Genomic DNA, 24633 nt, shown 5'->3' with positions numbered 1-24633 from the left:
CCCTGCAAGAAAGGCCACTGTAAAATGGGGTAGGTAAGGCTCTGTTAAATGATGTAATTCCAAGATATGAAGTCTCACAAATGATCGAATCAGAGGGACTCATTTTATGGCCAGTCATAAAACAACTTTATAAAATCTCAGGGACCAAACAGGACCTACACACTCCCTATCGCCCACCTCAAAATGGTGGAGCGAATAAATCAGACATTAAAAGAGAAAAATAACAAAATTATGTATCCATACAGGATTAAGGTGGCCAGAAGCCCTGAACTTAGCTCTATGGGATGTCTGGAATGCCCAAGGCGAACCCAAGGGCTAACACCAGCCAAATTCTCTTTGTTAGACATTTGGCTATACCAGGAACTTTTATACCAGCTAAGCCCAGCCTGTTGGACGGAGATGAATGAGTAACCCAATACATAATGTAGTTGCCAAAGCTGAGAGCAGACATAAATATGCACAATGGTATCAGCTGGTACCACCCGGATTATAGGTGCATGACATACAGCCAGGGAATGAGGTAGTAATTAAAATATTTTCAGAGAAAACCAAGATAGACCCAAAATGGGAAGGACCGTATATGGTCAATGATTTACACAAATTATTAGAGCATATATGAGATAATGGACAGAAAATCTTTATCACCGTCCATCATGATACAAAGGAAATACACCATGTTCTGGAGAGGGTTAGGAAGGATGGTGGATACCACTGGAGGGAAGTACTGTTGGGATGGTCTTCCACTACTACCGGGGTTTGAAATCTTATGTTACATCCAATCCTTGTATTGATTATAATGTTAGTCTTGGTGTGCTTGCTTCCTATAATCCTCTATGCATGTGTGTGGAGATTATACATAAAACACAGAGGCAGAGTGAACGTTTGAAATGTATGTATTATAGAATGCAGGGGTGCTCATAAAAACAAAGGGAGGACACTGTAAGAGAAACAAGGTGCTGGTATGTAAGGAATTCGAGTCTAGAGGAGGGCTACAAAGATTATGAGAGGGTTGGAGCACCTCTCCTATAAAGAAAGGGTGAGAGAGCTGGCCATACTCAGCCTGGAGAAGGCTCCGGGGAGACCTCACTGTGGACTTTCAATACTTAAAGGGGTCTTATAAAAGGGATGGAGAAGGATTCTTTACTTGGGTAGATAATGATAGGACAAGGGGGAATGGTCTTATACGCAGAGGGAACAGATTTAGATTAGACATTAGGAGGAAATTCTTCACTGTAAGGGTGGCGAGGCACTGGAACGGGTTGCCCAGAGCAGCTGTGGCTGCCCCATCCCTGGAGGTGTTCAAGGCCAGGCTGGATGGGGCCTTGGCCAACCTGATCCAGTGGGTGGCATCCCTGCCTATGGCAGGGGGGTTGGAGTTAGATGATCTTTGAGGTCCCTTCCAACCCAAGCCATTCTATGACTCTATGAATTCAGGTGGCTGTTGTTTCACATTAGTAGAGTAAATTTAGTGAAGCCTTAGGCCATGGCATGAGCTCTGCATCACCTGGTATGTAGTGCTGACTGAGCACCAGTGAGTGGCATTGTGTGGGGGCCTGGGTGGCACTGATGGGGAAGGGGGGGATGTGCTGACCAGAGCCTACAAAATAACAGAAGCCACCTTGCCTTGGGAGGTAACAGAAGCCATCCTGTCCTGCAACAAAGAACCACCAGTCTGAAGGAACAAAACGTATATATATATTCAGAACGGAATATAGCGGACAAAATGAAAGGTTGTACGGGTATAAGAAGCCAGGGAAAGTGTTGGGTGGGGTCTCTCCTTGGAGGCACCTGGCTCGAGCTGATAGTTGTGTCCCATTACATTTCTTGCTGCTTTAACTAAGAGTTGACTCTTTGGGTTAATCTCGGACGGCTGGGGAGACCCATTTGGCTAGCTGGAAACAACAGGATTCCTTCACAGTGGTGTCGTTCTGCAGCCAGATCGTGTTGCTTGTGCCTCCTCCCCCTGCAGGAAGGCAAGGCACCAGCCCTGCTCAGACACACCAGAGGAACCAGGCACACTCTTGTCGTGAGCCCTGAATGGGTTTTGCTCTTTCTGTTCTTCTGCTCTTCCCCAGCCGGCTCCGTCCACCTCTAAAACTTTGCCCAGATGGCTGGCAGTGCTTGATGGCTGCAACAGAGGGACAACGTGGCTCTCACCTGCTGGCTCAGGCCCCTCCTGCCCTAGGCATGCCCCACCCCTCACACCCATGGTCCCATTTGTTCCCACATCCTTCAGGTTAGAAGCCCTAAGAATTCACTTGGAGTTGTAGAGAGGTACCTGGAGCCAGGGGTAAGACAGGGACATACCCAGGCCGGGAGAAATTGCAGGATGCTGCATGCAGCCCCTGAGCTGTGCCAGGGACAGGGTCCTTGGCCCAACGCTGTCTCGCTGCCACTGAACCAGGACATGGCAGGAGCTGTGCACACTTACCATTGCCATGAGGTCTTCCCTGGTATATGCTTTGGCTACTTTCCCCACACCTCCCTCCTCTCCTGGAGCTGTCTGTCATACTCCCTTCTTATGGTGTAGGATGGAGGAGGGGACCAGTAGGATTTCTGGAGAGAGAGAGAGGCTTATCAAGCAGCGGGCAAATATGTGTGCCCAGAAGCACCAGCCCAGTGGGGGACTGCATCAGGGACACTGCAGATGTGCTGGGGGATTTTGGAGAATCACCGCTGCAAATCCCCATGGAGGTGCCAAGGTCAGAGCAGGGGCTCGCTGCGCTTCCCAAGTGGCACAGCTGAGACACAGCAGTTACCTGCTGGGGACCTCATTTTATTTTTTATAAACTTCTTACCAGGTTATCGTTGTATTCTTTTTTCTCCGTTTTGGCTATTTTAGCAATCTCCAGCTTCCATGCAGCACGTGCTCTCTGTTATACAATGAGGGAAAGAAAAAAAAGGAGAGTATTTTGGCTCGAGGGGCCAGCAAAGGAACGATCCCTGCACAGCACAGCACAGGAGGCACCTGGGGATCACACAACCTTTCTCCGGACACTCAGCCTAGTCTGCTCTTCCAAGCACAAGAGCATTGAAGGCTTCATCTTTCAAGCACTGAAGCCAAAGGAACAAATTTCTTTCTTTTTATGTCAGGGTGGCTGGTGAAGTCCAGAGGCTTTGGTCACAAATCAGACTTAAAAACCTCACTGTACTATGAGGGGAAAACCAGTACATCACGCCCGTAGCAGAACAGGCGAGCACGAAGAGCTGCCCTGCGCCCAGCTCTCCCCTGCAGGCAGCCGCCCGGGGCTGGGATAGCCCTTGCCTGGGAGAGTTGCTGCTCCAATGCCAGGGCTGGCAGCCTTGGCGGAGCCTCCCCAGGTTCAAGGCAGGAAGGAGAGGGCTGTTTTTGTCTGCTAGTTGACGAATTGTCCACTGAGTCTGGTATTGACCAATTCTCTCTCCTGGACAGGAGCAGAGGAGACTCAGAGACAGCAGCGAGTTGCCCCCCGGGTTTTGGGGAAACAACTCAGCAGCCCTGCCAGGGGAGAGAAATGCCGGTCCTCTGCGTGGCTGAGGTCACTGCCCGTACCTGGGCGTGCAGCGCTGCCATCCTGGCCTGCCAGGCCTGCAGTTCTGCCCACTCAGCCCTTTCTTGCTCTTCTTTCTGCTTCAGCAGGGCTGCCCGCAGACTTCGTTCCTCTTGCTGCATGCACAGGTAGCAGACCTCCTGGGGGGCCACAGACACACAACAGACAGAGTTAATCTCAGGGCTGGGGGGCTCCTGTGCCTCGTACTGAGCACCTCGCTCCTAATGCTCTGCTCTGAACAAGGCACAACAGGGAGTGTCTTCTTCCTTCCCATGGACACCTAACTGCTCCCCTTTGGTCCTAAGACCTTCTAGCAAGATGAAACTTCGCTCAGTGCAACTTGTACCCACTGCCCCTTGTCTCCTCCATGTTTGCCCTTGTGAAATGAGAGCTTCTGTTGGCTTTGTAGCCACCCTTTAAATACTGGAATACTGTGATGAGGTCCTCCCAAGCCTTCACTTTTCAAGGGTCAAAAGACCCAGGTTCCTCAGTCTCTCCTCACACGGCAGATTCTCCAGCCCTTTGATCATCTCCGTGACCCTCCTTTGGACTCTCTCCAGTCTTTTGGGCACGACCATCAGCGCTTCTCCACTCCTCAATGCAACGCAGAAGTGACATGGGGCAAGACCACGTACCTGTCCTACTCTCTGATGGCCATTGCAGGCAGGGATTTCAGTTTTCCTCCTGACGCGGTGCGTCATTTTGCTCTTGTCCTCCTTTGAATAGTCCCTCTCAATGTCTGGTAGCACACTAAAAATACAAAGTGGGTAATGTTGGGACTCCACCAAATATACTTGCATATACTTTGCAAGCCCGTGCCTCTGCAGCAGAAGGTGGTTGTTGAGCAGAGCTGTGTAGCCAATGACTTGTGTTCTCAAAGACAGAGAAAGAGGTGCTCAGGACTAAGCCCTCTCTGAGTGGGACAAAGAGAAAGACAGCGTCATCTGAGATGATGGTCTCGTGCAAAGGCCCCAGCAGACAGTGACTTGAAAGACTGTCGGGTGGTCACGCTGCTGTGCTTAGGGTAGCAGGGACGGTGTGAAAGCAGACAGGGACGCAGGGAGAAAAGCAGCACTGCCAGTTATCTCCTGCAGGAAAACTTCCATGCCCTTTTGCCCAGCAGTGTAGCTGACACAAACATCTCCCTGCCACCAGGACCAGGGCACACCGGTGCCCGCTGCGTCTCTCCAAAGCTCTCACCTCTCAGGGGGCTTGTCTCCTGCAGCTTGCTCTCCCCGTCCATCCTCTGGTTTCAGCACAGGAAGTGTCACCGGGGAAAGCCTCCTTCGGGGCAGCAGGGGCTTCTTGGGAGGACGCCCTTGAAGCGAGACACGAGAAAGGCCTTCAGACGTTCAGGCCAAAGCCACGTCCTTGGGGCAGCTCAGACCAGAGGCGCATGCCGAGCTGCTGGGTGCCGTTGGGATGCTTTCTGTGACAGCGACCCCAATGGCCCTGGAGTCACATTTCATTGTGGGGTGGAGGCCCCTGAGAACCCTTTATCTCATCCAACTCTGCAGGTCCAGAGAGCAACTCTCACCCCTGGGTTTTCTTTGTCCAGTATTCTTTTCCCTAGGACACCTCCTGAGGAGCAGGGCCTGCCAGGGAGTGCTGGAGACCTCATAGAGACTTGGTGGGGCAGATGGCATCAGGCATGGGGAGGAGATTCCCACCTGCCTGCACTGCTCTCTGGGACACGTTTGCTCCTAGGGGCACGGTCTGCGCAGGGCCCTCTTTTTATGCAGCCCGGGAGCAGCTCCACCAGGAGGGAGCGAGTCACCAGCTCCCAAGCTGAAATGGTGTTTGAGCACCCGCTGGGAGACATCTGACAGTCTTCCCAGCACATCCTTCCTCATCAGATGAAAGCGCACTGAATCTCTAGGATATACCCCCCGCCTCGACCTTCCCTCAAGGCAGAAGGTATTAGCAGTGAGGACGGACAGCCCGCCTTCCTTTCGCCCCCCAGCACAAGCCCACCCCTCACGCAGAGCTTGGCGAGTCACACTAGGGCACGGGGCGCAGCGGGGACGTCCCTCAGCAGAGCAACTGCAGCGTGGGGCATGGTGCTGGGCCAGGGTCCTCCTCCACTGTGAGCCCTGAAGATGGACCCTCTGGGGCAAACCCAGCCGTGTGAGAGACATTTTGCTGTCCCAGCAACCACACAGAGCCCTGGCTGCCTCTGCACACACTAAGGCACGAGGGAAGCCCACAAGCCTGTGCCGGGGCCCATCCGCTACCTCTCCTTCTTTCTCACCCTCCTTACCTATGCCTTCTTTTCCACGGGGGCGTTGGAGCAGCTCCGGAGTGGCAGGTGGTGCTTGGCAGGGCTCAGACCTGGGAACAAGACAAGCACAAAGCTGAAGCTGACACGATGCGGGGGTGTCACCGAGCCACGCCGTGCCGGGCTCTCCAGCAGGAAACGTGCACACGTCCAAAGAGCCCTCCTGAGCTGATGGAGGCGACATGGCCAACACAAACATCTCCCTGCCACCAGGACCAGGGCACACCGGTGCCCGCTGCGTCTCTCCAAAGCTCTCACCTCTCAGGGGGCTTGTCTCCTGCAGCTTGCTCTCCCCGTCCATCCTCTGGTTTCAGCACAGGAAGTGTCACCGGGGAAAGCCTCCTTCGGGGCAGCAGGGGCTTCTTGGGAGGACGCCCTTGAAGCGAGACACGAGAAAGGCCTTCAGACGTTCAGGCCAAAGCCACGTCCTTGGGGCAGCTCAGACCAGAGGCGCATGCCGAGCTGCTGGGTGCCGTTGGGATGCTTTCTGTGACAGCGACCCCAATGGCCCTGGAGTCACATTTCGTTGTGGGGTGGAGGCCCCTGAGAACCCTTTATCTCATCCAACTCTGCAGGTCCAGAGAGCAACTCTCACCCCTGGGTTTTCTTTGTCCAGTATTCTTTTCCCTAGGACACCTCCTGAGGAGCAGGGCCTGCCAGGGAGTGCTGGAGACCTCATAGAGACTTGGTGGGGCAGATGGCATCAGGCATGGGGAGGAGATTCCCACCTGCCTGCACTGCTCTCTGGGACACGTTTGCTCCTAGGGGCACGGTCTGCGCAGGGCCCTCTTTTTATGCAGCCCGGGAGCAGCTCCACCAGGAGGGAGCGAGTCACCAGCTCCCAAGCTGAAATGGTGTTTGAGCACCCGCTGGGAGACATCTGACAGTCTTCCCAGCACATCCTTCCTCATCAGATGAAAGCGCACTGAATCTCTAGGATATACCCCCCGCCTCGACCTTCCCTCAAGGCAGAAGGTATTAGCAGTGAGGACGGACAGCCCGCCTTCCTTTCGCCCCCCAGCACAAGCCCACCCCTCACGCAGAGCTTGGCGAGTCACACTAGGGCACGGGGCGCAGCGGGGACGTCCCTCAGCAGAGCAACTGCAGCGTGGGGCATGGTGCTGGGCCAGGGTCCTCCTCCACTGTGAGCCCTGAAGATGGACCCTCTGGGGCAAACCCAGCCGTGTGAGAGACATTTTGCTGTCCCAGCAACCACACAGAGCCCTGGCTGCCTCTGCACACACTAAGGCACGAGGGAAGCCCACAAGCCTGTGCCGGGGCCCATCCGCTACCTCTCCTTCTTTCTCACCCTCCTTACCTATGCCTTCTTTTCCACGGGGGCGTTGGAGCAGCTCCGAAGTGGCAGGTGGTGCTTGGCAGGGCTCAGACCTGGGAACAAGACAAGCACAAAGCTGAAGCTGACACGATGCGGGGGTGTCACCGAGCCACGCCGTGCCGGGCTCTCCAGCAGGAAACGTGCACACGTCCAAAGAGCCCTCCCGAGCTGACGGAGGCGACACGGCCAACACAAACATCTCCCTACCACCAGGACCAGGGCACGCCAGTGCCCGCTGCGTCTCTCCAAAGCTCTCACCTCTCAGGGGGCTTGTCTCCTGCAGCTTGCTCTCCCCGTCCATCCTCTGGTTTCAGCACAGGAAGTGTCACTGGGGAAAGCCTCCTTCGGGGCAGCAGGGGCTTCTTGGGAGGACGCCCTTGAAGCGAGACACGAGAAAGGCCTTCAGACGTTCAGGCCAAAGCCACGTCCTTGGGGCAGCTCAGACCAGAGGCGCATGCCGAGCTGCTGGGTGCCGTTGGGATGCTTTCTGTGACAGCGACCCTGATGGAGTCACATTTCCTAGGAGGCCCCTCGGTCCTGTGACAGTGCTCAAGTGGAAGAGCACTCAGCAAGATCTGCTTGGGAATGGGGTGGCGTGGGGAAGTGTCCTTCTGCAGAGGAGCTGCAACTTGGGGCAGCGGGCATGCTTTGGGTAGTCTGGGCTTGCATTACCTTCATTCTCTCTCTCCTTTGCCAGGTCTTCTGCCAAGACTGCCTGTTTTTCAGCCTCAAACTTTGTCTGCAGGCTGGCTAACAGTACGCTAAACTCATTGCTGGATGGACAGAAGGTGAAAAGGAATGAGGCTGACCCCCGTGTCTCACAAAACACTGCCATACACCTACAGTCTGGCTGGCAAACACCAGCCCTTCTGAGATGTGCTAATAGCCTTTCAGAGCTAATACAGATGGCATGTCCAAGAGAAATCTCTCACTCCCATGACTACCAGACCGTCCCATTGCCCTTATCTGCTTGCCCAAGAGCCTCACTTGTCCGGAGTCTTCCTTCTACTGTCCTGTTGCCCTTTCTTGTCCTTTGCTGCTTTCAGGCTGCTCAGTGGACGTTTCTTTTGGTGGGGGAGATGCTTAGCCTGAGGGCTGCCTGCCGCTGGGAAAGAAGACACCTCTTCAGAACAGCGTCTTTGTGACCACATGGACAAGAGGAGGTGCAGACCTGCTCAGCCCTTACTCGGACAGTCCTTACTTTCTTTCTCACTGTCTCGCTCAGTGGAGGAAAGCTCTTCAGCTTTTCTGCCAGGGGGTAGCTTAATCTTAAACCTAGAAAGAAGAAGACATGAGCTGGAAGAAAGGGCTCCACCTCCCCTGAGCAGGCAGTGACAGTGATAGCTGGCGGTCACTACAGGGCCTCCAGATCGCTAAAGCAGTGTGTCCAGACTATTTACCACCTCAGAGGGCTCTCACTGGGTGGCACAGACCGGAGCCCCTCGGCCTCCATCAGTCCCTCCCTGCTGCAAGCTCTTGATGTGTGCAGAGCCAGCTCTGCCCCTTGTGCCATCAGGGGACCTACTCAGCTGGGCTCGTCCCAGCGCAGAGCTCTGCAGGGCCCCACTGGACCCCAGAGCCGCCCTTTGGGCCACCAAGTCCCTCCTCCACTCTCTGTTGCTCCAAGAAGAAGGCCTTTAGGAGACCTTTCCTTCACTGCAGTCTGAGGAAAGTCTGGGAAATGTCCCCAGCACGACTTGTACCAGGCCCTTGAGCAGCTGAACTACCCTTGAGAGGCCTCTCAGGTACAAGCCAGGAGAGAGGACACTTGAGAAGCTGCCTTTTCAAATGCTTTTTGCCACCGCCCCACCAAGAAAGGGAACGAGGAGATGAATCTCGATGGGAAAGGATGCCTGAATTGCTCTCCAGGTCCAATCCATGCTGGCAGTGCAGAGCACAATCCCTCCTCCAAACTAAAGCAGGTGAGGACAGCCAGCGTCCAAAAGCAGAAAGCACGTGTGGAGGAAGCTGGCCGTCCTTCCATCACGGAGGGATTCCTGGCTATCCACAGGAGCAGGCAGCTCTGGCGACAGCCCTACCAAGGAGGAGCTGAGGAACCAAGGGCTGCACAAGTGCATGTACTCACGCTGGAAGCACGCGGATCCCACCGGGACGCATGTGGAAAGGGTCAGGTTCTTTGCCTGATAGCACGCAAATCTTTGTCCATGGGTTCTGCCGAAAGGACAGAGATGTGGCAGATGAGGCCCGAGAAGGGATCCCATTGCCCACAAAGGCAGCACGCCTTGCCACTGCTCAGCGTAGCTCCCTCAAGGAAACTCTCCCCCTGCACCCCTTTTGCCAGCAGCACAACAGAACTCGCCCTGCTCTTGTGCTCTGTCCCCAAGCTGCTGGGAGTGGGATCCCAGGCTAGGGAGGTGTCTGGCTTGAGCCTCAGAAAGAGCCCTGGAAAAAATGTTAAACTTACGGAGAGCAGACATTCTAAGACAGTTCCAGTCCCATCAATGGTGAGGAGAAACTCTGGGTGGTATCTCATCGTGAGGATCTTGTTTCGGCTCATCAGAGAACCGATGCCCTTGAAAACAAGGTCGTAATCCTCCCCCAGTCCGGCACCCCAGCTGAAGAGTACCACGATGTCGTTCACACATTCCTTCACCAGCTTCTCGGGAATGGATGTCTTTTGTGACAACTGAGAATAGTCCAGGGGGACAACTTTGAGATCATCTAGAAAACAGCAAAAGAGGAACAGCGTCAGGTGGGCAGCGGCTCAGCAGCCCGACTGCGCCGCAAGGCTTAGCAAAGGCTTTGTGCCCTCGGCCTACCGGGGATGTCGCTGCTGGTGTAGCTGAGCCCCTGCGCCTGCGCAACCCTCTCCGACAGGTGAAACCTGGGCACAACCATGTCCCTGTTCACCTCGCTGCTGTGCTTCCGCAGTATGTAGAAAACGCCAAGCACATCTACGGCCACACCCTGCGGAGAGCAGAGAACAGGAGAAGTGCTTTTAGCAGGACAAATGGACTCGTCGGAGTGAGACGCTGGCATTCTGTGCTTCCTCCGCTCCGGAGGTGCGAGGAGGTGGGATGGGGCTCTTCAGAAAGAGTTGGAGAAGAGCCGCTGAGCAGAAGACGTGTTCTTTTCTCCTATCTCCTCTTCCCCCTTATAGCACAGAAGGAGAGTAAAAGCCAAACAAGCATCTTGGAGCTCTGTAAGGCCCGAGGGGTGCTGAGTGATCCCTGAGAAGTGTCCCGGGCTTTCTGCTGGGCCTCTGCCTTCCAGCAGTGAGGGCTGGGAGGTGCCAGGAAGGCTTGAAGCCTCTCTTCTACCAGAGCCAAATTCCCTTCTTGGCATCGGATGTCACAGCAGCAGCGCTGCCCCACTTCCATGCCCTTCAGGAGCATTTCAGAGAATTGTGTGGATGGCTGCATTCGATGGCAGCGGGGCTGCCAGGACTGCGGAAAGCATCCACGTGCCAGGAGGAACAGGAGGAACAGCTCACCTTTTTCAGTGCAAACTGCTGGAGCATGTACTGGGACACACTGTCCCAAATTCTTATGACATCTGAAAAGCAAGGGAGAGACACGTCAGGCTCTGGGCCAGCAAGCCCACCTCCATTCAGCGCCTGCCCAGGCATGGAGCTGGCGTGCGCAGCGGTCAGCAGAGGTGTCAGCAGGAGCAAGTGTACGCGGGAGCTGCAGGGCCGAGCTCTTGGTGGCCTTCAGGCTCTCAGCCTCAGGGTGAGCCCGAGAGAGGGCTGGGCTCAGCCAGGGGCAGCAGAAGGGACTTGGGCACTGGCATCCCACCAGCTGGCGTCTGAAGGGACGCCAAGGAAAGTGGCCCCCCAGCTCCAGGCCCCTTCTGCCCGTCTGGAAAGACCAGAAGAGCCAGCGGGAAACAGCCAGAGGCTGTGGCTGGTTGCAAGGAAAGCCCAGATTGCCAACACATGCATTTCAGGCGGTGTCTAGAAATGTAGGGAGGTCAGCCGGCCTTCAACAGGATCCCCTGCCCTTCCCTTCTCTGCCCTTCTCTCCCCTTCTCTTCTAATGCTGATCTCCAGAGCTGACCCTCTCCCTGAGGAAGTGTTACCACAGATTTCCTGCCACTGTCACCCCTCAGCCATATGGGACAACCACTTGGGGCCCCCTGAATTCCTCCCCAGCCCTCCCCGCCGCTGCAATTTTGGGTACTGATATCACCCAATAACACTGGTGGCAGAGCTCCTGAAGGCCTTACCATCCAGGCTGAGCACCCGCAGCGCGGGGAGCTTGACAAAGGGAAACTGCATCCTTGTGAGGGGGATTCCCAATAGGAAACTCCTTCTCCACTCTCCTCCTCTGCACTTCTGCGCAGTGTGGACAGTGCATATGGTGATATGGCAGCTGTCACTGTGACATAAAGAGTCCCACTCTGACCTCAAGCATGACAGCACTGTGATGCTGTCACAGACTGTGTCAGAGATGGGGCAGAGCACAGCCCCACAGACAGGACCCCGGGCAGCCACATGGAGCCATACGGGACAATCGGTCCCCGCTGCATCGCAGAGGGCAGTTCTGCCCCTTCTGCTTTCAGGTACATTTGGGGTGTGTTGTTTTGTGTGCTTTAAAGTGACAATTTGATGCACTTGCGTTTCAGTGAAATCCGAATCCAAACAGTTACTCCTCCAGTTACTCACCAGCCTCGGGGAGAGATCCCTCCCTGCTGCAAGCTCTTGATGTGTGCAGAGCCAGCACTGCCCCATGTGTCACCAGGGGACCTGCTCAGCCAGCTCGTCCCAGCGCAGAGCTCTGCAGGGCACCTTTGGGCCACCCAGTCCCTCCTCCTGTCCCTGTTCCTCGGGAGGAAGTTGTAGACCTCACTGAGGTCTGCCCTCAGTCTCCTCCAGGCCGAACAGTCCAACTGACTTCAGCCGCTCTTCATATGTATACCCCTGGAGACCCTTTCCCATCTTTGTTGCCCTCCTTTGGACACTCTCTAATAGCTTTATATCTTTCTTTGGCACCCAGAACTGTACACAGTACTCGATGTGAGGCTGCACCAGCACAGAGTAGAGTGGGACAGTCACTTCACCAACTGGCAATGTCTTTCTTGATGCACCCCAGGACACAGTTGGCCCACCTGGCCACCAAGGCACTCTGCTGGCTCATGCTCAGCTTGCTATCAATCAAAACTCCCAAATCCCTCTCTGTGGGGCTGCTCTCCAGCATCTCATCCCCCAGTCTGTACGTACAGCCAGGGTTGCCCCTTCCCAGGTGCAGAATCTGGCACTTGCTCTTGCTGAACTTCATACTTTGGTGATTGCCCAGCACTCTAATTTGTCCAGATCTCTCTGCAAGGCCTCACCACCTTCGATGGAGTCAACAGCTCCACCCAATTTTGTATCATCCATGAACTTACTCAAAAATCCTTCAAGTCCTACATCCAAATCATTTTCGCAAACATTGAAGAGGATTGGTGCTAAAATGGAGCCCATGGAAGCCCCACCAGTGACAGGTCACCAGCCTGATATAACCCTATTTACAAGAACCCTCTGGGCCCGACCCATCAGCCAATTGTTCTCCCATCTTATTATGCTTTTATTCAACTGTATTCTGGTTGTTTTGTCCAGAAAGATACTGTGAGAGACAGTATTGAAAGCTTTACTGAAATCCAGAACAATCACATCGACTGAGTTCCTTTGGTCAACTAGCCGGGTGATCTCGTTGTAGAAGGAAATTAAGTTGGTTAGACATGACCTTCCCCTAGTGAACCCGTGTTGGCTCTGACCAATGTCTGCGTTGTCCTTTAGGTGTTTTTCAGTAAATCCCAGAATAATGTCCATAATTTTGCCAGGCACTGAAGTGAGACTGACAGGCCTGTAATTGCCAGGATCTTCTTTCTTGCCCTTCTTGAAAATTGGGACCACATTTACCAGCTTCCAGTCAACTGGGACCTCTCTGGCTTCCCAAGGGGAAATACTAGGGCCCTGTGGCACCAATCTCCTTGGAGAAGGAGGCACCATGGCCTCTTGTGACCCATGGGAGCAAGATATCACCTCACTCCTCTTCCATGTATGTACCAACCAGCAACAGATATGAAGCCTTGTCAGTGAACAAAAATAACGAGCAAGATTTGCAGGGATAAACCGCACAAGCAGCATACAACAAAGGCTGCAAAAGGAAGTGGTGAGTGCTGGTAGTGGACGACCCTGCTGAGAGGCACTGAAGCACCCATCTGCTGACCTCGGACACAGTCAAGTCTGCTGGTGGCCAGGAACCGTGATCCTGGGGTGTCACAGAGAGACTGCCACTACTAGTTAAAAGTCCATACTGCTATCCCCTGCTTCTTTTCTGTGTGGGCACCAATGACAAGTTAAAGCAAAACATGGGCAAGATTGAGCAGGACTTCAGAGCACAGAGGGCACAAGAGAGGCACAAGATTGGGCACAGAGGGCTGGTGCCCAATGATCTCCATCTTGCCAGAGGTGCTGGCAGAAGTCAGCACATCATGCAGATCAATGCCCAGTTTTGTGGCTGGTGCCATCACCAGAGCTTTGTCTTCTATGATCATGGGTCCACCTTTGAGAATCCGGGTCTTTTAGGAGCTGATGAGCTTCACCTGACCAAGGGGGGAAAGAGTCTTCACCAACAAGCTGGCTAGACTTACCTGGAGAGCTTCAAACTAGACAGAGCCGGGGAAGGGGATGGAGTTTTGAGTAACAGAGAAGAGGCAGGGGCTGCTAATGTATTAGGATCCAACAGTGAAACTCCTTTGAATTGCCTCAAAGGAATTAGGGCGTGCTCCTCTATAAAGGTGACATGGCTGATAGCCTGACTGAAGAGCCTCTGCAGCAATGCACGTAGCTTGGGTAACAAACAGGAGGTGTCAGAAGCCACTGCAGCTAGAAAGCTCTGATCTAATCGCTATTGCTGAAACTTGGTGGGATGAATCACAAAACTGGAGCGCTGCAACGCATGGCTATAAAATGTTCAGAAGGGACAGGCAAGGAAGGAGGGGCAGGCGGGTGCCCGGTACGTGAAAAAGTGGATTGACTGTACAGAGTTGATTTTGGAAAGCAGCAATGGTCAGGTTGAGAGCTTGTGGGTGAAAATTAGAGGCCAGGTGAACAAAGGAAACCTCATGGTCAGTGTTTACGACAGGCTGCTTCATAAAGGGGAGCCTGCTGACGAGCGTTCTTACTTCAGCTACAGGAAGCATCACGCGTGCAGACACTGATCTTGGTGGGGGATTTGAACCACCCTGACATCTGCCAGAAAAGTAGCACAGCAAGCTGCAAGCAGTCCAAGAGACTGCTGGAGTGCATGGAGGTTGATTTCTTAATGCAGGTGATAGAGAGCCCAACCAGAGGAGAAGTGTTACTGGACGTGCTGCTTACAAACACGGATGAATTGGAGAGGTCAGGATTGTTGGCAGCCTGGGCTGCAGTGACTCGGCCTGGTGGAATTCACGATCCTGCGAGATAAGGGCCAGGTGTAAAGTCAAGACCCTGAATTTTAGGAGTGAACTTCCAGTTTAAAGAATTAGCAGTTAGTAACCCCTGGAAAACTGCCCCCAGGAGCAGAATAGAGCTAGTAGGTCCTTATGGGCATTTTTCTTAGAGCACAAGAGCATTCAATTCCCAGGTGTAAGAAATCAGGCAAAGAAGGCAAGGGAGCAGCATGGCTGAATCAGGAACTCCTGGTCAAAGTAGAGTGTGAGAAGGAAATGCACAGGAACCGGGGATGTGTATCCTGGGAAGAATACAGGGACACTGCCTGCGTGTGCAGGAATGGGATCAGCAATGTTAAGGCAGAGCTGTGAGCTTGCCTTTCACCCTCCTCTCTGCTTCAGGGGTCCTGAACTCCACCTTCTCTCATGGCTCCACCATGAGAGGGTGGAGTTCACATTCTCCACAATTCCCTTCACATCCCCCATAAGCCCCCAGCTTGCTGCTGAGCACAAGGCCCAGCAGAGCTCCTCTCCTCGTTTGCTCCTCTGTCCGTTGCAGGAGGAAGTGACCGCGGTGCTCCAGGAACCTGGACGGCTGGCGTCCTGCTGTGCTTTCCCCCCAACGGACCCCAGGGTGGTTGAAGTCCCCCACAAGGACCAGGCCTGCATATGTGGGGTTGCACCTACCTGTGTGTAGAGGGCTTCATCTGCTTGTTCTTGTCGGGTGGCCTGTAGCAGAGTCCCACTACAATGTCACCTAGCCCTGTTCTCCCTTTAATTTTAAGCCATAAACTCTCAGCCAGCTCCTCATCCATCCTCAGGCAGAGCTCCGTGTGCTCCAGCAGCTGTCACACAGAGGGCAGCACCCCCTCCTCATCTTCCCAGCCTGTTCCCAAACAGCCCGCATCCTTCCATTGCAATACTCCAGTCATGGGAACCATCCTGCCACGTCTCTGTGATCCCAGTATGATCGTGGCCCTGAAACTGTACGCACATCTCTAAGTCATCACATTCATTCCTCATACTACATGCATCAACGTACAGGCACTTCAGGGACGCACCCCAGCACGTTGGGTTCCTAGAAAGGGTTTGGGGGATTTCTCCACAATGGTGCCTTGTAGACATTTCCTTGCTAACCTGCAAGTGCTGGAGGACTCCATTTAATCCTCATCGTTGATTTTGTGATCCCTCCCTAGCGCTTAACCCCAAGCCCTTTGCTCAGCAGCCCTGTCCATCAAACCCTCACAGTGCTGCTGGTTACTCCCTCCCACCTCATTCCTAGTTTAAAGCCTTCCTCATGAGGTTGGCCATCCTGTGGATGAAAACATCCTTGCCCTGCTTAGTGAGGTTGATCCCATCTCGCCCAAGCAGACACTGATCTGCAAACAGGTCCCAGACAACTTTCAGCAGCTCCTCCACATCCTGGATTGAAGGCCCTGGCAGGGAGCAAACCTCTCCAGTCTATGTCAGCCTGACAGGGGGGTGTCTCTGTCCCACCAGGACGGAGTCACTCATTATGACGACTTCCTGTTTCTTCCTGGCCTTGCATGGTAAACCACACAAGTGGTTTAGGGTTGGATTCGTTGCTTGGAGGCACATTTGCCCCCTCTTCAGCATTGAGGGCAGTGAACCTACTTTGTAGTTTTAAATCTTTACGTGGGGCAGGAGACTTCCTCTGGTGCCAGAAGTCACCAGCTTAAGTCACAGTTACCAGATTAGAGGCTGTGATGTGGGGCTGCAACGTGGGGCTTGCCTGGAGCTTGGTAAAGCCTGTCCAAGGCCCTGGAGCACTCTGGAGGCAAGCATGGCCCTGCTTTGAACAAAACAAGCGACAGAATGGCACATAGACCATAGTGACATCGTGCCCTCAAATTCCAGTGTCAATCTGTGATGCCTTCAACAGAGCATTATACACCAACAGTTAAAAAAAAAAACTTGAAAAAGCAAACAGGAAAAACATTTTGAGAAAAGAACGCTCAGCTTAGCAGACAGGTGTGTAGGGCTTGGAAGAAAAGTTTATTTCAGCAGTTGGTATGGAATTCCATGTCACACTGGCACCCAAACTGGAGTTTCTAACCGTAGTGTTATACAGGAGTCCCACCAGCCAGCGCCGGTGAGATTTAGTAAATGACTCCAGTACAAGGCATCCCACTATAAGGCATCAGGTAGTGCTGTTAAGATGTGCTTTGGGGACAGGCCATTCCTTAATGTTACTGCTTTATCCAAAGTAACTGCTTGTAATAAATATAAACATGATGATTTACACTCCCAAGTCAAGTAGGACAGACCAAGACTACAGGGCTGACCTGTAACCAGGCCTAGGGCAGCAAGAGTTCTTTCTGATGTCACCAGTGTCAGCTTCCCGATCTTCAAATCTATAGGCAACATATACATAAAGCACAACAAGGCTGTTAAGGTTCCACACTAGCAGAGAACAAGTTAAGATTTAAATATGATTGTATTTTACATGATTAATTTTCTTTGGTTTTTAATTATCTTGCAAAAGCTGAAGCAAGTCTATATTCTGCACTCTCCCTGTATTGATGAGGTTAATTTTTCACTCTGCAGCTTCCTACATTCTGTGTCCAAATTTGCTTCAGTTGATAAGTTTTGCTGGTAAATGCAAAGGCAGAGGGACAGCTTGTCAGGAAGCAAAAACAATGTAGATTTGGTTAAAGTGATTTGTTTAAGATGGGCTTTACTAGCCCAAGTAGTATATAAACGGGTGTTGCGAGCATAAAAGCTTATCGTAAGCATTAAATGGAACTGCCATTATCCAACCAGATCATTAATTAACCTAAGTCAGTACTCATAGCAATTAATAAGCTATTTGGGGAAAAAAATAGAAAGAGCGCAATCCTTATGATGCTTCCCATCATCCAGGCAATATACCAGGCATCATTTAATCCTCTCCACCGCAGAGTCTGAGCAGAACTTTCCTGTAGTCTCCTGAGCAATCTCCCTGGAAAGAAAAGAAAAAAAGGATCATAATTCATTTTACAGCTCTATGAATGGCTGGATTCTTCCAGCACATACATTTTTCCCCCCCTTCTTTTTTTTCAGGGTTTGTATCCTTTTTGACAATGAACATTCAGGAACATTTTTGGTACATTATTCTAGTGTCTTCTTAATCTCAGCTGCTCTAAAATACCCACTAGGTGTCAAGTAGCTGTCTCTTTTAAGCCACTTAGCAAATCCAGCTCTTTGTTTCTAACACCAAGAAGTTTACCTTAATGAAGGAGTAGAGAGATTTCCCATACATGGTCAGGAATTCCCTTCTGATATCCAGCATATCTATTTCAGAGCGGGACACCATCACTCGGATCAGCGTGTTGTCATCTGTTCCCAGGCCCTAAAAAGCAATCCAACCACGTACAACTAACTACAAAATGTTTTGGATAAACCAGTGAGAGACAGAAAGGTTTTATTGCTCAGTCTTCTGCAGAATCTGTTGCTAATTAGAGCATTTTTGTATTAAAGGTGTGATCCACTAGCAGCTTTCTGCTGAGGAAGAATATTGCTTTGAGCTTCAGGAAAGTCTGAGCTCTTCCAGAAAAGTTCAGACTTATTTCCCCATTAACAGTAGAGGTTATCTAATGATTGCTATGATGCTACTGACTTGAGCATGGAAATACAAGCCAAAAAAAAAAAAAAAACCATCAAAAAAAAGAAATCTCACACTAAAAGCTCTTTACCTTCATGGATTTGTACAATCTTTCAGCAAAATATGCAGGTTTATTGCGCATGCACTTTACTGTAAGAGAGACAAGAACAAGAAATGAAGGTCAATAAAAACAGGAAGAGGAGGTTTTCCACACCTTTGCAGCACTTTCTTGGTGGAGGTGTTTGTTTTGTGAAGATACAATTAAAGGCTGACAAACAGCAGGTGCACAGCAGAGACATCACAGAATGGTTTGGGTTGGAAGGGACATCCACAGACAGCAACCTGCTGTGGGCTGACGTCTCTGTGCCTAGTGCACAGCTGTATATTCTTTAATGCTTCAATACCTCCTGACAGCAAATGTCAGCTGCCAAAGCATCACTTGGCCAAGTAAACTATGTGATAAAGCACAACACTTTCTCACCTGATTGTATCTGTAAAGCGTAAAAAAAAACCAAAACAAACAAATCATGTCTGCCTCCTGTAGCTATGTAAAGCAGTCAAAGCAAGATGCAACATCTCTAATTATGTAATTACTTTGCAGACAAAGTTTAAAAGCAGGGCACTCACCCACAGCTAGCAAAGCATCTTCGAGGTCTCCTGACATCTCAGATTTAATGCTGTCTGTTATGTCCTTATTAGCAATCCCTCTGTATACATCAAAAACTAGGAGGAAGAATCCATGATAAAAAGTCAGAAATTCCTTGCGGCATGAAGCATGCAAACCACAAAGGATCACTTTGTGAGATCAAGCACTTCATATTCTGCATGATCACTGTATCATTACTGCAGCATTGTAAGCTAAATCAGGGCTGTCACACAGAAATAATTCATTTTAATTATTAACTGTGTTGCTAATTGGCCCACCATAGCTGCTAGCATTTTCAAGACCTGCTAGTTAATTATGGCAGTTTAAAAGCTTAGCTTCTTTCCTCTCTGTCCCAATGGGAGTCAAACTTTATTATCTCCAATTTAAAAGCTGGAGCAGCAGCAAGTTGTACCTATGTTTTTCCTCAAGCCCCTTTTAGTCTCAGGAGGGAACAAAACAGCCTGAAAGAAATGGATACAACTGGGCTCTCTCTAGGACACCTGCTGTCTCAGAGGAGTTCGCAGTTACTGGACACATATGAAGCACCTACAAAAGCATCATGCTCAAACAAGGAAGGAAAAAAAATATTCCAGGACACTGTAGAGGGTCCTACCTCTTAGCAGGTGACACCTGTTCCGTGTACAGAGGATGGACATAAATTGCACCTCATCTGTTCCCCACTTCTTCTCCCCCGCTTCATACAGGCACTTAAAGACAATGCAAATAGACAAAATAAGGCTAATGGGGAAGACCGGGTGTGCGTAAGATGAGATTTTTACTTCCTTGGTGCTTGAGCACTGCTGGCCTCTGGCCTGTCTAGATCACAGATGTTTTCCAACAAATACTGATGAAGCACAGCAACTCTCAACTGAATTGTCATCTCCTCTGCCAAACACCCAGCCTGTTTAGGGATCTCTCATCAGAGCCTCACAAAGAAGGCTTGAACCATTACCCCCACATCACAGCCTGAGTCACAGAACAGCAAACAGGCTTCTCTAAGGGTCAAAACTGAGAAGAGAGACCAGGTCTCCACCTAGGGTGCTGCTGTCTAGCATAGCTTCAGGTTCACTCTCATGCCTTCAAAAAAAAAAATAGAGGTCTTGGAAAAGCAGGGATTCACCATGCATCATGTAGACATGAACAGACTGTTCTTGCATGGAAGAAGATTACTACACACCTGAGCATCTTGGTGAGCAAGGGCATCATCCACATACATCCCCTCATCTCTGTTTCCCTGCAGACATACAAGGACAAAAGACTCAGTTCACCACAACAACTACTGGAAGCAATTCCAAAGAAAAGTTACTGTAGGAGCATAATGGAGTCCTTAAAAGTAAACAGTAGCTTACAACTGCAGTGAAATACAGCTCAGACGTGATTGTGCTTCTGAGACGAGCAGCAATCCACTTTACCTGGGCCATTTTAAAAAGAGCCCATTGCATTAATGCATGCACAGACTCCTCTCCCTGCAGAAGCTGGGTTTGAAAAGCAGGCAAGGTGACACATGAGGTGAAAAGTGAAATAAAAGCCATCACCACTGAAGAGAGAGGCATGCCTATCAGCCACAGGAAGATTCACCCCGCATTTCCCCTAGACTGAGCTTACCGTTGCAAGGGACACGAGGACTCTACGAAACATGGAAGATGTGTCAGAAACAATGTCCTCCTCGAGGGAAGAGCCATATTCTAGAAGGAGCACACACACGGATGGCATCTGTTAGTAACAGGTCCACCTGGATGCTGTCCTCAACATTTGCCAGCCATAAGCTAGGTAAGTACAGAACTGCGCTTAGGGTTCATCATTACAGCACTCCAGCCATCATAATTAGTGCTACAGCCCCAAATTAAGAACACACAGTATACAACTAGCAATAGATCCATACATCCATAACACCCCACCCCATTTTATCTACACTAATTGAATTTTCAGTGAAGTTCTAGCTCCTGAGGCTGTTAGCAGTCTTGCAGTTGCCATCAGTTTCCTTCAGAGGTTCTCTCTGGACAAACGGTAATAGCTGGTCTGGCCAATTTGTCACACTTAAAGGCTAGCGGACCCCTCTCCTTCCTCTCTGTGTGCGTATGCTTGCACACAAGATTGACTTTTAGGCAGTGTGACAAGGGCTGGCAGTGTGCACTACTTACGAAGCCTGTAGTTCTCATTAATGCGCCGAATCTCTTCATTTGTGCGAGAAGCCAGAATTTCGATCAGGCAACCTTCATCTGTTCCGGCACCCTAGGGAATTGCCAAGACAAGATCCAAGATGATACCGAAAACTGCTTCTGATGTGCAACCAGGATTCTTCATATAATAGTTAATAATTAATAAGAAATTAATTAATCCATATCATACTAACTTGACCAGAACTTAAGCAATACAAAAGGAAGATTTCCACACCTTCATAGCTCTCTTCAGTTCCAGCACATCGTACATGGTGGTAGGAGTCATCATCCCAATGATCACCCTTTCAAAATTCCCACTCAGCTCAGACTTCAAGTCATCAATCAAATCCTGGAGGGCCAAAAGAGGAGAAAGGAGTTGGGAGAAGGTACAGCCTTTAAGAACAGAAGGAACTAACGCATTCACCACTTTTCTTCAGGCTCCAACCCTCCTTGCATGAACAGTTGCTCTGAAGTGAACACAAACAGAATAAACTTGACCAGGGAATGGCTCCGCTAACCATACTGTTACGGAGACTTGATTGTTTTTCACTTTTCACCCAAGCGACGTAACCTAAAAGTTGTCCCCATCTCCCAGTTAAAACCACAGTCACTAATCTCTGCAGACTACCTACCCTGCCGATAGTGCTTTTATAGGTGATCAGAACTTGCTGACGTTGTGAAACGTTTAGTTTGGTCAAGATGTCGATGATGGCATCTTCATCCGTGCCTGAAAGAAACAAACGAAAGCTAGCCTGGCTGCTTGCACGGGCACCAGAAGTGTCCCCTGGCCTTGTGCCATCTTCTGTCCCTTACGCAGCCTGCTCCTCTAGCACTGGGACTAGATCTGTGTACAGAAGTGCCTCAACCTGGCCAGCGGCATGGCAGTACCATACTGCAGGAGAGATAAGAGACTGCCTAAGGATGTTCTTGTGGCCAGACTTGGATTTCAAGTTGGGTTCAAATCTCAGCACGACTAAGTCATTCGACTCCTCTCAGTGCTCTCATATCACATCAGAAAAATCAGTGTAGCACCTCAGAACAGGTACAGGGTCCCCAGTCTGTGGGACTACCATCATAAAATACCTATGAGCAGCTTGGAGACAACACTGAGAGAGACCACACGCAAATTCACACATAAACAGGCAGGCTACCAGCAAGGAAACATTAAAAAAAATCACCCTTCAGCACACACTGTGGCCATCAGTGCTGTCCCCACTCTGACATTACCTTCCATCCCTTTGCACTCCTGACTTTGTTTCCATTCAGACACAATCCCCACCGACCAGACTGACTCCGTGTATTTAAGAGCACAGAGGGTGCCAGGACCCATACCACCAGAGGAGGCTGCATTTCAGGGGGACAGGATGCCTCTTTTCATTTTCAAAGAGTTTTGGGGTGGGCGGTGCAGTGGGGCAATGCAAACAGCTAGACTTCCCCTCTAACAAACCACCAGGCCAAACATTCTCAGCGCTGGGGAAAAAAAGGTTTAACCATGGAGGGAGATCAACTTACCAAATCCCTTCATAGCCTTCCTTAGTGCCTGTGCTTCCTGCTCAGCACTGAAACTTGAGACCCCCTTGATTGTTGCCTAAAGCCACAGGAAAGGAGTTATCAAAGGCAGACTTACAGTGATGCATGCATACAGTAGAGTTGAATTGAAAAAAAAAAAAAGACATAAAAGATGCAAATATAGCAATAGCAAGTAAACTCCACCCACACAAGTGATTTTATATCAGGCTCCCATCCCACCCAAAAAAGAAACAGTCTGTTCTACAGGGACTTCCCAGGCACGTAAGAAATAAGCCACAAGGACGGAACTACACAGAGAAGGTATCTCCGTATTGCTCCTGCGTCGTATCTGGTTTGCAATTAAACAAAGGCTGGCCACCTGACATCTCTGTTCAGACCCTCCAGGGGTCTGAACATTGGTAGCATTTTTCCATGTAAATAGTAAAACAATCTGTTCCCATCGAAGGGGACGGAGTCGGGCTCCTTCCGGTGGTGCCCAGTGCCAGGCCCAGCGGCGCTGGGCACAAACTGGAGCCCGGGAGGCTCCCCGTGAGCAGCACGAAGCACGGCCGTGCCGGGCGGGTGCCCGAGCCCTGGCACAGGTCCCCCAAGAGGTGCCGGAGCCTCCTCCTCGGAGCCTTCGCACCCGTCTGGACGTGGTGCAGGGCTCTGGGTGGCCCTGCTGGAGCCGGGTGGCACCAGAGGGGCCCGGAGGTGCCCCCAGCCTCCACCGTTCTGTGATTTTGTAATGCCCAGGACGTGCAGTGTTTTGCTCAAAATGGTGATTTACAGACAGGTTCCTCCTGCCTCCTGTCTGGTGCCATCTCTGTGGGATGACCCCGTCTCCTACAGGTGTCTGTTTCCACGAAGAGCCAACAGCAAAGCAGCGCTGAACATTCTCGTAGGCCAGGCTTTTAAGAACAAGGCATTGGAATAACTACTGTACAGATGGCAACCCTGCAGGTTGACCCAGGAAAGAAGAGTATGCCCAAAGAGTTTACCCAAATACCTGCCCTGTGAATTAATATCTGATTGAGTTTTCCATTAACTCTCAAAGAGGAAAAGCCCATACGTGTGGATCATTGACCTCTAGTATGAGGAAACAGAGGGAAGTGATAAACTCACCCCCCATAAAAAGACAGTGCTCTTCCTGTTCTATCTATACTCCCCACATTTATCTGATCCGAGCAAACGCCTGGCACATCATGGTACAGAAAACAAGCACACTCACCATGGCTCTAGCTTTTGGTCAATCTGGTATTGTACAAGTCCCTCGGCAGCTGCAACAACAAAAAGAGGGAGTGTCAGTTTTCTAGCAAATAATTAATACCACCCTTGCCACCCATACCGCCCTTGCCGGTTAATGGCCCTGGTTAAGTAATTGGGACTGTAAAGTATGATTATAATCAAATAATTTCTCTGAGGTCTTCACCGAACGCCTGCAGCTACGACAGCAGCCCTGGGGTGCCTGCTTTGTAATGCCCAAACAAAGGCTGGCGTGCAGCAGGACGGGGCTGGGGCATCGCTCCACAGAGGCTCTGCCTGAGAGAGGGATGTGGTGCACCACTCTAAAAGAAGTTTCTATGGCTAGTGTGATAGCCTGGTTGAGGTTACAAGGAGAAGCAGCGATGCTGCCCTGGGAGCAAACAGACTCAACTCCCGTTCCCTTCAAAACTCGGGTCTGTGACCTCGCCAGGGGACAGCGTGGAGGTGGGTGCAGGTACGGACGTGTGCAGTCCTACCAGCACGCACAGATATTCCCTGGAAGGCAAAGACAGCCCTGAGGTGCAGGTAAGGATGCCATGGATAAGCTCACTCGAGGACTGGGACAGAAGCGTTTTCTCTCTTCCTTAGAATCTGCTGCATTCAACACCTCACTTTGCTGCAACGTGTAATTCCTTGTAGCACCGCGGTTTTAACTATTAAACCTCACCAAAAATCCCAAAAAAATGCTTATTTGCCACCTCCCCAGACTTTATTTCTCCTTCTCATACTTTTGTTTTTGTGTGCAGAGCCTGTTCCTGCACACAAACATCCCTAAGGTTTTTCCTGCACCCCTCTCCTACACCCTATACCCACAGGCTGGGTGTCCAGGACGAGGACCGGGTCCATCTCCCCGCACCTCGACTTCAGCACGGCCTGAGCTGTGCTCCTTGCACTGAAGCCCTGCAGCAGCAGCGATGCCACGGCT

At 51.1% G+C, this 24633-nt stretch overlaps 3 protein-coding genes across 3 annotated transcripts; all 3 read right to left on the bottom strand.

Annotated features, from left to right (window-relative positions):
- Positions 1-1826: 1826 nt before the first annotated feature.
- LOC121060357 (coiled-coil domain-containing protein 81-like) lies at positions 1827-7343 on the bottom strand. The gene is made up of 10 exons (XM_040538066.1): positions 7285-7343; positions 7127-7197; positions 6067-6184; positions 5791-5861; positions 4731-4848; positions 4166-4280; positions 3533-3670; positions 2799-2873; positions 2432-2556; positions 1827-2128 (listed from the first exon to the last, which is right to left on the bottom strand). The coding sequence occupies exons 1-9, from the start codon at positions 7341-7343 to the stop codon at positions 2467-2469; spliced, it is 855 nt and encodes a 284-aa protein (XP_040394000.1). The 3' UTR covers positions 1827-2128; positions 2432-2466.
- On the bottom strand, positions 7222-12340 carry LOC121060459 (coiled-coil domain-containing protein 81-like). The gene is made up of 9 exons (XM_040538290.1): positions 11333-12340; positions 10599-10660; positions 9925-10072; positions 9570-9826; positions 9231-9316; positions 8346-8419; positions 8132-8249; positions 7817-7917; positions 7222-7520 (listed from the first exon to the last, which is right to left on the bottom strand). The coding sequence occupies exons 1-9, from the start codon at positions 11835-11837 to the stop codon at positions 7399-7401; spliced, it is 1473 nt and encodes a 490-aa protein (XP_040394224.1). The 5' UTR covers positions 11838-12340; the 3' UTR covers positions 7222-7398.
- Positions 12341-16519: 4179 nt separating this feature from the next.
- On the bottom strand, positions 16520-23731 carry ANXA4 (annexin A4). The gene is made up of 12 exons (XM_040538291.1): positions 23674-23731; positions 22446-22521; positions 21566-21660; positions 21169-21282; positions 20916-21006; positions 20380-20459; positions 19952-20008; positions 19388-19481; positions 18756-18851; positions 18220-18278; positions 17754-17876; positions 16520-17486 (listed from the first exon to the last, which is right to left on the bottom strand). The coding sequence occupies exons 1-12, from the start codon at positions 23674-23676 to the stop codon at positions 17427-17429; spliced, it is 948 nt and encodes a 315-aa protein (XP_040394225.1). The 5' UTR covers positions 23677-23731; the 3' UTR covers positions 16520-17426.
- Between the last annotated feature and the right edge of the window lie 902 nt (positions 23732-24633).

Source organism: Cygnus olor, chromosome 27, assembly GCF_009769625.2.
Source record: "Cygnus olor isolate bCygOlo1 chromosome 27, bCygOlo1.pri.v2, whole genome shotgun sequence".
NCBI lineage: Eukaryota > Metazoa > Chordata > Aves > Anseriformes > Anatidae > Cygnus > Cygnus olor.
This window is presented reverse-complemented; position numbering and strand designations above follow the sequence as displayed.

What these genes read in the sequence shown, in the direction of transcription:
- LOC121060357 (XM_040538066.1), bottom strand. Translation starts at nt 7,343, where the DNA reads ATGTTTGTGTTGGCCGTGTCGCCTCCGTCAGCTCGGGAGGGCTCTTTG. An exon ending in CCGTGGAAAAGAAGGCATAG is followed by an intron (nt 4,849 to 5,790) that starts GTAAGGAGGGTG and finishes TCTCGCTTCAAG; the next exon opens with GGCGTCCTCCCAAGAAGCCC. An exon ending in GCCATCAGAGAGTAGGACAG is followed by an intron (nt 3,671 to 4,165) that starts GTACGTGGTCTT and finishes GTGGCCCCCCAG; the next exon opens with GAGGTCTGCTACCTGTGCAT.
- LOC121060459 (XM_040538290.1), bottom strand. Translation starts at nt 11,837, where the DNA reads ATGGGGCAGTGCTGGCTCTGCACACATCAAGAGCTTGCAGCAGGGAGG. An exon ending in AGCAGTTTGCACTGAAAAAG is followed by an intron (nt 10,073 to 10,598) that starts GTGAGCTGTTCC and finishes TGCTCTCCGCAG; the next exon opens with GGTGTGGCCGTAGATGTGCT. An exon ending in TCTTAGAATGTCTGCTCTCC is followed by an intron (nt 9,317 to 9,569) that starts GTAAGTTTAACA and finishes TCCTTTCGGCAG; the next exon opens with AACCCATGGACAAAGATTTG.
- ANXA4 (XM_040538291.1), bottom strand. An exon ending in GAAGGCTATGAAGGGATTTG is followed by an intron (nt 21,661 to 22,445) that starts GTAAGTTGATCT and finishes TGTTTCTTTCAG; the next exon opens with GCACGGATGAAGATGCCATC. An exon ending in AACTGAAGAGAGCTATGAAG is followed by an intron (nt 21,007 to 21,168) that starts GTGTGGAAATCT and finishes GCAATTCCCTAG; the next exon opens with GGTGCCGGAACAGATGAAGG.